Genomic DNA, 13,014 nt, shown 5'->3' with positions numbered 1-13,014 from the left:
AATATTCAATGCTTGCAGCCAAGCTACACAGCCTCAAAACCAAGTAATTATGAAATTGAACCAGAATTTAGTCAAAGGAAAAGGATATTCAGATTGTTTCAAGAGAAGTCACTCAGCTAAGGTAATTTGAAGAACTATACTAATATAAGGAAGGGCTTATCAAAAAGACTAGAATACTGAGACTACTGCATAAGACTGTTATTTTGCCTTCTTATGCCATTGTATATGTCACCATTTTAACATGCCGATACAGCCCAGCTTGTCTAGAGTATACAAGTGTAATTGAAGGAAGCTCTTCAAAGAAGTATTTACAAAGTGTTATATAGTATTTTCTAGTTGATGCTTTTGGAATTCATTTATTCTCCATCCCCCCAATCTGTTAAATATATAACTTAAATTTGAGAGAATAGTCTAATTTCCCTTATTTACAATTTCTTGAGGAAGATCTTCCCATAGTCTTCACGTACTGACAACACTGTTCAGATGTCATTCAAGAAAATTTTATATTATGCTTTTGAATTGGTTTGTCCAGTTAGAGATAGAGGATTACATAGGTTGCAAAATTTTATTCTTTTTAAATAAAACACAAAGATTATGAAATAAATAAAATGAAGTTTCCAAGTTTAAAAACATAGCCATGTATAGATATAATTCAACTGGAAATGCTGTAAGGATTTTAAAACACATATTCAGGAAAAATAAGTAAAATGTTAAAAAAAATAGATGTACCAAGTTCTTTAGCCCATAGAATACAGAACAGTTAAATGTATCATTATACAAAGTTAAAGATGGTGTCCTGACCAAGTTATCTCTAATTACAAAGTTAATGAACAGTGTCTCCAGTAAAATTAGTCTATGTTTCAGAAGAATTCAAAATTACTGTTACATAAAGCATCAATATATTATTATTTCCTTCATGATAATTATAAACACAGTATTTTAAACCATTTAGGCGACTTGAAAATTATGTCTCTGTATTTACTTATAAATTTTATATGTTGGAGTTTGTAGTAGATTGAAAATATTATAAAATATCTTCCCTAAAATATCCTGGCTTATCAAAATTGCATTCGAATTAAAATAAAACAAAGAGACATTCATGTAAGGGATTCACATATTAACTATGGAAACAATCATGCAATTAATCACTATTAGATAACTTTAGGAACAGTGCAGTATCATGTTAGGAAGCAACCAAAAGATGTTATGAGACAATTTTACTTTTTTAATGCTGTGTGATGATGTACATTATAAGTTACACTCTGGGAAATTATCAGATATCGTTGCACTTTCAGATAAAGCTTGTCAGGTGGTTCTTTATAATTATTCTTTCCATCAGAAGAAAAGCCCAAAAAGTTTGGTACGTTGGTTTTATTCATTATGTTTGTGAAAAAAAGTATCTCAGATCAGCAAGCATCTTACATCTACAAAAGAGAAAGAGAGAGACAGTTTTTAAGTTAAGTTTCTGAGCACTTCAGTAGAGCAAGCTGGGTAAGAAAGATTAAGAATTTTGGATTTGATTCTTTATAGAACCAGGGGATCTTAATTGCATGGTAATTTTGTTTACACTCTCCAAATTCACTTTCTTTATTTGGTCTAGCTATGTTAGAAAGCACCAACAAAATATTTTTATTAACATCCTCATTAAATGTCACTAATGATAAAACTGAATTTATACTTGGTCATTCAGAGCAATCAATAATAAATAATAGGCAGATCCATGGTATTAATAATTACTACTGTTTCCTTTAAACAGATGAACACTTGTAGTTTGGATTCAAAATGTTTGTGCTTGTGTCAGGAAAGAACTCTAGGGCTGAGGATACAGAGGATACTCTGTTATGAGACTTTCCATTATTTCAGCCTTTTGTCTTGTCTTTTTCATGAGCCTCTTTTTTTTTTTTTTTTAAGAATTCTTGCAGAAGGAAAAGGAAACACATATATACCTTTTATATTCTACAATACAATTAAAAGTAAAAGCTCTTTGCTATTTATTTTTGGTTAAATATACTCAGGCCTATAACTTAAATTGAAAAATTCCTGGATGCATTGTTATTGAGTATTATTTTCAAAATGAATACTTTTTATCTCAGATTATTTAAAGCTTGATGTCTATAGCTATTTTGATCATAATCTGTATTTTAAATTTTTAAAGGTCTGACAATAGCACATCAAAATGTATAAAATTAAGGCTATCACTACCAATACATAAATGATATATCAATATAGACAAATTATATGAGATTGGATTTAAAACATGTTGGTAAAAAAACAAAAACAAAAACAAACAAACAAAAAAAACAGCTGAGAACACTAGTCTTTGTATGTGAGTGTGTTTTCACCTGTCACATATTATTAAGAAAATAATTGTTCACTTTCTGGTTTATTTTGCTTTTATATAATTAGTTTGCTTAATAAGTCAAGTCAATCTGTGTGAACAAAGCAAATCAGATTAATTTGGGGCCTTTAAAAAAATGCTACTAGTTATATTGATAGTTTTCATTCATAAACAATACTGTAGGTTGCCCTGTAGTACCTGTAAATGATCTGCATTTCACCTGTTCTTTCCAACTGCTGGCTGGATGTTTCCTTTTTGGGTGTCTTGTCAACATATGAGACACAATACATTCAAAACAGAAATAATATCTTCCTCCAAAGACCTCTCCTTTTACATTTTGTATCTCAGGTGAGGGAAAATTTTCCTATTGTAAACCAAGTAAGAACTCTAGGAATCATTCTCAGTTTAAAAAACAAAATAAAAAACCCTAGTACATGGCTCGACATGGTGGTTCACGCCCGTAATCCCAGCACTTTAGGAGACCGAGGCGGGCAGATCACTTGAGGTCAGGAGTTTGGGACCAGCCTTGCCAACATGGTGAAAACCTGTCTCTACTAAAAATACAAAAATTAGCCAGGAGTGCTGGTGGGTGCCTGTAATCCCAGCTACTCGGGAGGCTGAGGCAGGAGAATCACTTGAACCTGGGATTTCAATGAGCCGAGATCACACCACTGCACTCCAGCCTGGCGACAAAGGAAGACAAAAACAAACAAACAAACGAACAACAACAACAAAAAACCCCAAAAAACTGAATACACCTACTTACAGTTATGCAATTAAAATGGCATTTCCTGGCCAATGAAATTCTACCCAATTTATAAGCCTAAACCTAAAAGGCATATTCTCAGTGAAAACCTTCCCCAATTTAAAAATTAGAATTAATAATTTTTTTCCCTATTATCTGTATAACTTTACTGGAGTACTTATCACAGATTCAAATTTTTGCTGTTTGTTGGTTAACTACTTTTTCACAACTATTTCTAGATATAAGTCATTTCAAAACTTAGTGATGCAAAACAACAGCTGATTTCATTTTGTTCATCATTTAGTAGGTCAGGACTTCAGGAGGATACAGTAGGCCATTTTCACTTGATTATCTCATATGATTGCAGTCAGATGTCCAGCTGGGCTGCAGTCACGTAAAATCACTGACTCCTGGATGTGAAAGATGGCTCTCTCAGAGGGTTGGCAGTTGATACTAGCTGTTGGCTGGGAGCTCAGCTGGGGCCGTGAGTTGGACTGCCTAGATGTAGCCTCTCTAGCATGGTAGTGTTAATTAGATTACTCACATGGCAGCTACATTTCCCAAAGCAAGTGTCACTAGGTTCGCAGATGAATACTGCATGACGTTTTGTGATTTAGCCTTGGAAGTCACACAGCATCACCTCCACTTCTGTTGGTTGTAAATGGCCTGCACAGAAAACTGATAGATCTGTCCTGTCCAGGTCTCCTATTCTCTGTCTGTTTCTCTAAAATGTGTATTACTTTCCATTTCATGTTTGCAGGTCTAATTTATTTCCCTTGTCAAGTTCTGCCTCAGCACTACATGCTTTTTTACATCCTTTACTGGGTCCATTATGCAACTACTGGAGCCAGCACTTATGTTCTTGAGAGCATCAATATAGTGGTTCAAATCCCAGGTCTCCTATTTAAAGATCTTGGAAAGTTAGTTAATTTATGTGAAAAGCAGGAATAATAACAGAACCTACCTACCTCATGGAGTTGAGAGAACTGAATGAGAAATTGGTAGAGAACATTGCGTGACACATAGTAAGTACACAACATTAGCTATCATTTTTACCATATCTTTCTTCTTCAAAGTCCAGGTCAGTTTACTTGTACCTTTTAAAATATATATGGCATAGTCTGTACTTGTGGATAGTAGTTCATGGGCTTATTTTCTATTGTTTTCATATTTAGTCCAATGTCTTATAGACAAAATATGCCTGGAGATATCTGCATTGTGAATATCAACTCAGATGCCCTGTGATCTTTAAGCCTCAGTACACAAAACACATGAAGAAACTTGCATTTTTTTCTCTATTATTCTTTGTAACCTTTTCTTCCCATGATCTCTCTTGCAGAAATTAGAAAAGAAAAATCTGGGAAAACTTCTTCAGTTCTGAAAGATAAAGGTAACAGAGTTAATTTGATATGATAGTACAAATGTATTAGGAAATATATATTATTGAGAACATAGTACATTAACAGCATCCCCTTTGCAAATATGTTAACCAGAACTGCAGAGGTCACCCACATATTTTTAAAAACTTGTATTTATGTATTTGTCCCTAAAATTATTTCTTCTCACTGTTACCCAGGAATTGCTCTGATTACAGTTCCCAAAAAGAAAAGAAAGAAAAATTTAAAAAGGATTTTTTTAGTGAAAAAGGTAAAAAATATAGAAGGGAAGTGAAGAATATTAAGAAGCACTTGTCCTCAAATTCTCTGATTCTCTCCTTTCTAGTCCTAAAATATATATTTAGTGCATAATATATCCCAAGTGCTTGGTAAACACTGGAGATGATGATGACAGCAAAAATGGTAAAGCTACAAACAGGAAGTAAGATTTGGTAATTAGACCTCTGCATTCTGATATTTTCAAATGCTCTGAGGCATATTCTGCCTGCTTTAGTCTTGTCACACTCTGTATTTCTATGAAAAAGCATGAAATTCTTAATTAAAATTTGAAACTTCTATCTCCTGAGTGGACTAACTGCTTTCCTCTTTGCCTATGTAAATATTTAACCTGATCCTAAGAATAATGTCCACATAAAGCATCAAGTCTTCTCTACCTATTTCAGCCTTCAATGACTCCCCTCTCTTCTGAATTAACACACTTGTAATATTTATAATGTATTCTATAGTACATATATGTGTTATATATGTACTATAATATATAATTTATTATATATGTGTGTTATATATGTATATATAATAAATTAACTAAAATTCATCTATTTAAACATCAAGATCTGATATCATTCACCTTAATTTTTTGTGTGGACTGATCAGTGCTATATTCAATAAGTATTATGCATCTAATATGCAGTAATTAAATCAGATACTCACTAGACACGAAGGGTGAAGAAAAGCATAGACTATATTCTCTGAGAAGTTACAGTATTAATAACATAATTAAAATTATAACAATTATGTTATTATTAATTAGGAGGTATCCTAATTAATTGGACCATGAATTAATTAGGAGGTATCCAGGATGCTATGAGAGGGTGTAATAGGAGATTCTGATCAATTTTATGTGACCAGGAATTTTTTTCCTGAAGAAATAAAATGAAATGTAAATGAGGAGATGAAGAGTTAGCCTGGTAAAGGTGTGGGAATTGTTTGGAGGAAGGCCAAAAGTGGTGCATCTACTCTTTGCCAGGCACCTTGATACCTAATTAACATATTTGTTTCAGCAAAATGTACTGGCTACCTCAATTTTTATGAACAAGGAATGTGAGGTCTAGCAATATAAGTTACTCAGTGTCACACTGTGGGTAATAGGGAAAGGTAAGAGTCAAAGTCATCTCTGCCCCACTTTAAATTCTATTTTTTCTTTTTAACACAGACACTACTTGCACCTTAGAATAGGGGTCTTATATTTGTATTCACAAAAGCACTTTTGCTTTGAGTGTAGATCTTATAAAAACACACAAAAAATCTATTTGGCATGGATGCATTGGACATAAACTATGAAAAATAGTCTTAGTTCTTCTGCTATTGGAGTAACTACACTTAATTCTCACAGATGGGCTTAATCTATTTTTCTTTAGTGATTACCTGTATTTTGGGACAGTTCCCTTCCCAGACTCCACTCTCATGTAATACGAAAATCAATAAAAACAGCGTCCTTGATTATGTGAAAACCAAAAGTGTCATGAAAACATACTACCAGGAAAAGATATACATATATAATTTGCAATTAACATTTGTAAAATCTAAGTATTTTCTTCTTCCATTGTCATGTGGAAGAGATTTGGGGGGCATTAATGTCTTTATTTTAGTCTGCATTTATATCACAGGAATATTTGAAACACATGTTATTGTTCACTATGAAAGCAGCTCAAAAGAAAAGTTGGGGGCTTAACTCCAACGCTTCACTTTGGGCAATGATAATTATCAAAACTTTTAACTATTACTTAACATCTTCACATGTGCCAAAGTTTAAACTAGTTGGAAGAATGATTGTTAAAATCTTTCCTGGAAAGCATTACCTGGAGGAAATAAATCCACACTGACCACTTCATTAAGCAGGCTCTTGTAACTTCTAATATTGTTGCAATTGTGTATTTTATATCATCCTAAATCAATAATCATATGCTGCAAAACTTATATACATAATTTTCTAGTGATTTCAAATTTTAGAGAACATAGATAATTTTACAATTGAAATTCCTTACTGAAAATTTTTTGTTCAATGTAAAATTATCTACTATTTTCTCTAAAATTTTCAATCACTAGAAAATAATGTATATGAAGGTTTATAGCATATGATTATTGATTTAGTATGATATAAAATATATCTACTTTTTAATTCAAACTGCATTAATGTCCCCAAAATGCCTTTGTTATATATAAGTTGAATACTGTTTTAGAAGAATTTTATTTTTTTCTGAATATAATTTATCATTACTAAGAATCAAAGAGAAAATTTTAATATTTCCTATAAGATTTTAGGGACTTTAAAAGCATCTGCCATGTTATTGTTTTTGGAGAGTCTCTTTGAAGCCTGCTGCTAAGCTGTGGCAGAATCAGAATGCAGAAATTTCACTTGCTAAAAATTCACTTATTTTATTAGAGTTGTATTTTGTCAGCTACTTCTATTAAACCACTAAGAGGTTGTCCACATTTGCCTGTTACTCATACATTCCACTTGCATGTGTACATCCAAATTCATTTTAAAATGATATTTCAAGTTTAAAACCAGCATTATTACAAGGAAATCATTTGGAGCCACATTGATCAGAGCTGTGACAACCATGAGTCAATTAGGCATTCAGAGATACATTATTAGGCTTTTGTCTTTATGTAAGGAAATATTGAGAGTTCTAGGGATGACTGTTTCAAAGGAAAAAAAAAAAAACAGGAGAATGATATGTCTTGCTACTTTTGTTGCTGGTTCAGTTATTGACTTTCCTGGACCAGTGGACTCACTTAAGCCTTTTCAACACACCCACAGGGACATAGTCTTGCATATGAGGTCTTGACCATCCAAAACACAGAAAATCCTATTAGTGACCAATGATATTGGTTATCCTCCTTGTGGCATTCAACCTTATCCCAGATAACTTGTTTCTAACTCCTGGCCTAACATATCTGAGTACGGCAGATTCACCTACAGACTGAGAAAGAGCAAACTGAATCCAAACAGGCAACACAGTAGTTAAGTAATTTCTCCTCCTCTGAGAACACGATGATAGCACCTTTAGGTTTCTCTGTTGTTGGAGTAATGCAATTGGGCCTCAGAATTATTGACTAGTTTTGTGTCCCACGTCTGTGTATGTTTGGATATAATGGGAGAGGAATCTCGACAGAACTGATCTTCTTTAACTATGCTCAGGACTATGCAACTTACGATCCCCCAACTTCAATTTGTCCTCAACATGTTTTTTGTAGACATTTCCACCCAACAATTCCAAGCTAGAATTAAGGTTGGGGTAAGTTGTCTGAGGACTTTGAAACTGCTCCCCAACCATGCTGTACGTCATCATGGATACTCACCCAATTCCTCCTTACTGCCTTTGTCTCTGGGGGCAGTGTAAGGCAGTGGCAAATCTGAAACGATTTTCCTATTCCTTAGGGAATTGTTTTTCCATCACAATCTTCTTACCTCAATAATTTTGAGCGAGTTCCACTTTATATCCTAGCACCATTAAACACTTTATAGGCCCTGATCACCAAGAACCATAAATCATCCTATAGGCTCTTGAACACACACGAAGAAACTACCATATTTTAAAAAATGTTTTCCAATATTCTGCTTTTGACAAACAAGCTAGATAAGTTGAAAAGTGGCTTAAGAGTTGACTCAAACCACTGACGTATCTCTCCTTCCTAGTGAAGAAGTACAGGGTTTCCATGTAATACTCTCTTCATTTTTTGTCGGATTTAATATCCTACTCACTTCCTTGAGTAGTTAGAGATTGCTCAGAGAAGTCTGTGGACTTCCTAAATTGGGACAAAAGCCCCTGAGGACAAAACAGATGCTGAGAATAAATGATCTGTAGGAAAGTCAGTGCAAGTGATGACTCAGCCTAGGAACAGAAGGCATCTTGCCAGTAGCAAACTTGGAAATAGAAATCACTTTTATTTTCTGAGATCATTCTCCAAAGCTTAAGGTAATGGGTTTACAATCTTTGAATGTCCTATAAAAGTGTATCTGTTACTCCACCCTTTCCTTCTCTCTCCACCAAAATCAATGTAGTTCTGTGGGCTGTCACTCTAGGTCCTATATTTTATAACTACTAAACCCTCACACAAACATACACACTCACCCATTTAGATCAACATGCTGAATCTTGAATTCTGAGACTCAAAGCATTGCACTCTCCCGCCCCACTGGGAGTCTGTTTCCACCACCACTTCTCATTTCACAACACATTAATCCTTTTGGCTTAGCCAGGAAGTACAAGAGCAGCAAATTACCACCATCAGCTTGAAAAACAGTTAATGAAGCTTCCCAGTGTGTTTGTTCAATTCATGGCTCTTGATTTCATCTTCATATGCTGAAGTATATGAAAAAAATAGCCCTATTTATACATAGCACCATAAATAGCAACATGAACATTTATTTGCCACAAAATACATTTTTAAAAAAGTTCTACTTGCTTATGGATATCTAAAGCTACAGCTTACCCAACAAGAAAATTTTGCTGTGAAAGATACAGTTCTTTTAATGAAACCTCAAAATCAATTCTTAATACATCCAAAACTATCTGGACAGAGTTAATTCTAAGTGACTACTACAGTGGCATCTCCATTTACAAGCACCACCATCATAGTCTCTGTATTTTCACCCAAATCATATGGTGGGAATAGAAAAAGGGACTGAAAGGATAGATCTCTTTCTTTCCCTTATAATTGTATTAAAACTCATTTTCGTCCATAAAATGTATATTGAGCGTTAATGTTGCAGAGGAAGAATAAAATGTGTTTATGTTTTATCTTTTATTAGACTGTTAATTATAATGATATTCAAGGCATTGCTCATATATATGTCTGGAGCCCATGATATGGTCTGAATCACACTGAAGATATGTTTGGAAGGTGGTAGAATAAGTAAAGTTTTATTTACGTTACTTCAACCAAGGCCTTCATTTTGAAGACTTTAAAAGTTTATAGATAAAATTGTCTGCTAGGTGAAATTGTCTCTCAAATTTTGTTTTAGTCTCATTCTTGAAGTTTAACTTGAGTCTGAAGACTGAAACACCACTACATACATGATATGTGCAGGATTTTCTATTTGGTTGTTTATTTTTTTGACATAATGTGGGCTAAAAGAAATAAACTGGTTCTGTGCCGATTAAACAGTTTTGGAAGACTTCTGGATGCTGAAGTCATGTGATTTTTTTTAAATTACAGATAAATAAGGTCCTATCCATCCAAATACTCATTCTCTTAAATCAACAAGTAGATTATAACTTGTTGAACAACATGTTTGTGCTAAGGAAAAATGATCAGTTTATGGCTTATTGTAGTCTATACTGATGTTTATTTGTTTCTATATGAGTAAAATCATTTTTAAAGTGCATTATAAAATTTCTGCTTACTTTCAGCTTACTGATATTTTCAGCTTACTGACTTCATTATATAGATATCTGAAAATCTCTTTGTCTTGGCTTCAAATAAATGTTCGATGTTTCTTTTCAGAACCTATTAAAGGGAAAGAAGAGAAAATTCCAGCTTCCCTAAAGGAAAAAGGTAATATTATACAAAGAAATGCGAAGCCACATTGATCTGCCTTTTGCATATTAAGTTATTTGCAACAAAGTAATAAATCACTTCATTTTCAGGGTCTCAAAACCATAGCTTTAGTTTGCCTTCATATGTTTTTAAGCAAAAGAAAAAATATTTATATGCCATCATTAAATTCCAAATTGTTCTATGGAATAAAAAAGAAAGTGTAGCTGCGTCAGAAATACTGCAAAAATTTTAAAAAGTCTCACGCTATTCTGACTCCATGGGTCTGTAGTGAAATGGAGGAATCTACATTGTATAAATATCCAAAGGGGGATCTTAGGAATAGCCATGGAAACCAAAGATTTAAGATAAAATGAAATAGTAAAAAATTCTCAGTGAAATCCTTTGATTCTGTAAGTTCATGTATAATAGAATCCTAAACATATCATATAGCTGGGAGGAACTTAGAAACTGTAGTCCAATCCTCTTGTCTTACAGACAAATGAAACCTGAATAGTCAAGACCTTTTTCAAAGTTATAGTTTGTAGTGGAGACAGCATTAGAACTTCAGTCTCCTAAATCAAGCACTGTGCTTTTTCTAATGTGCCGTGGTGCATCTCTAGCCTTTCCATTGTGATAGGCTTGAAGTAAGATAGATTCTGATATGCCGTACATCAAATTATGTCCCCTAAAACACAAACAAACTTGCCAAATTCAATGTAAAACATTAAATTTCTAACTAATCCAAGTATATTCTGTGGACATGGCATTGTGCTCAGAGTTGTCTAATATTTCTTGGTGTCAAAGTAAACATTAAAAATTTTCCATTGTGCCCATATTAATGAGTCACTGAAATTATAAAAACCATGTAATATACTTACTATTGTGAATGTTAGAAGAAGAGCCCGTTTCCCTGTAAAATATTGACCACACTTAGTAGAGGGGCTTAGCGGTAACATTTTCATCTTACTGAGATTATTTTATTGATAAGAGAAGGATTTCTGGTGAGTTTACATAGGCATGGATTGGGGTTGGAAGTGGTATGGAGATCAGCGGGAGAGGAAACCTGACAGATCAGTAAGAGGAATGAAGGATGCATGGAGACCCCCCATTAGTGAGTGTAGCAATGTATAAAACTATAGCCTTAAGTCATACTTTCCTAATTTTTCAATTAATGTTAAAATAAACATAACTGTTATTTAATGAAATGTAAGAACACAACATTATCTTTTTCTCAACTTCATATGTACCTAATTAAAAAATAATAATTAATGCAACATGACTTCAAACCTATTAAGGCACTTATGCCTTCTTTTAGAAATGTGTTATTATAACTAAAACTTTTTTTTATCAGCTTTTATGGTAGTTACTTTATTGCTATACACTATTGTGTTAATTTGGCATAAGATGTAAACTAGTATATTTTGCTTTGCAAGAGGATTCATATATGTTATGTTAAATGTCCAACAGGCAGAAAAATAGTGCTATATTTTAGTATTCAAAGTTTAAATTAATTGAGAAAGGTAAGAAAAATATCCTGAACTTACTGAAACATTAATTCATCTTAAATAAATTCTAGGTTTCTTTAACATTATCTTACTGTTGATTGACTTGGATATTATATAGCAATGTAAGTTGAAATGGTTAGATATCATTAAGTAATTTAATCACACAATGATGCTATATTTCTTTTGCCAATGCAAGGTGGAAATATTTTTAAAAGGTGCAGACAGGAATATTATTTATCTATCTATATTTTTATTTTAAAAGTTTAGTTTTTGTTTATTTTAGTATCTGATGTCTGGAAATATATTCTCAAGAATCTTCTTCTACTCTTCCAAATATCTTCTTTTCATAATCCCATACCAGGTGGTCAGATCTAGCACCAGCCGGTTCATGGTTAGAGATATTAGTGATGGGGACAGGGGCAACGTATAACATATTGAAGAAGATACATTAGCTAAATCCTCAGTTTTACTTCAATGTACCATTTTCTTCCTAATTTTTAGTGAGGACTATGACTAGACAATGGTTTCTACAAAAAGATAATTAAATGTAATCACCAGAATAATTATTTTAAATCTCATTTTATTATTATTATTATTATTATTATTATTATTATTATTATTATTTTAGAAATTGAGCCCTTAAATTACTGTCAGGATTTTAATTAGTCATTTTAATTTTTCCCATTTAGAGTGACAATGATCTCTCCCAGATAATTTGCCAGAATATTAATGATGCTCTAAAGTTTTGTGCATTGAATTTCTTATTATTTTTTGTTCCAAATGAGCAGCCAAAATTCAGACCTGTGATGCTGAATGTGAACGACAACTCCGGGATATTTTATCAGCAAAGTGTAATCATATCATGCAAAGCAACTTTAACTTTCACCTGTAGGAGGTGTTATCTCATTAGGCTTTCTTTCATTAAAGGGGATGAGTACCATCTCACACATATTGGAACAGTCACATCTCAAATAAATCTTTAGTAACAGGAATTAACTTTAAAAGAAAGTTTTTTTGGTTAAAGGTTTAACACTTCTTCTTTTAGCAATTAGAGAGCTCCTTAAAACGTTTCATTAAAAGAGCATCAGACATAATATGACAATATCATGCACAATTAAATGAGAAATTAATCTATTATATGTTAATCCTATAATACTTAAATAGCCACAGCATATTCTTCTTTGAGTAAAGGTAGAACCATGTTCTAATTTATGCTCTTAAATCTGCTTATGCACTAAACTCTCCTATTGAATTAAAATAAAA

General features: G+C 32.8%; 1 protein-coding gene across 50 annotated transcripts in view; it reads left to right on the top strand.

Moving 5' to 3' along the window:
- The window catches only part of TRDN (triadin), a 410,256-nt gene that overhangs the window by 284,551 nt on the left and 112,691 nt on the right, over positions 1 to 13,014 (top strand). For all 50 annotated transcript variants that reach the window (XR_012433400.1, XR_012433399.1, XR_012433398.1 and 47 more), the window contains 2 exons: positions 4,423 to 4,473; positions 10,214 to 10,264. Coding sequence is in view for 45 of the 50 variants with exons in the window: in XM_074036974.1 (XP_073893075.1) it covers positions 4,423 to 4,473; positions 10,214 to 10,264 (102 nt within the window). In the remaining 5 variants the exon portion in view is untranslated. The remainder of the gene's footprint in view (positions 1 to 4,422; positions 4,474 to 10,213; positions 10,265 to 13,014) is intronic.

Source organism: Macaca fascicularis, chromosome 4, assembly GCF_037993035.2.
Source record: "Macaca fascicularis isolate 582-1 chromosome 4, T2T-MFA8v1.1".
Taxonomy (NCBI): Eukaryota; Metazoa; Chordata; class Mammalia; order Primates; family Cercopithecidae; genus Macaca; species Macaca fascicularis.
The sequence above is the reverse complement of the archived record's forward strand: the minus strand, read 5'-3'. Positions and strand labels throughout refer to the sequence as shown.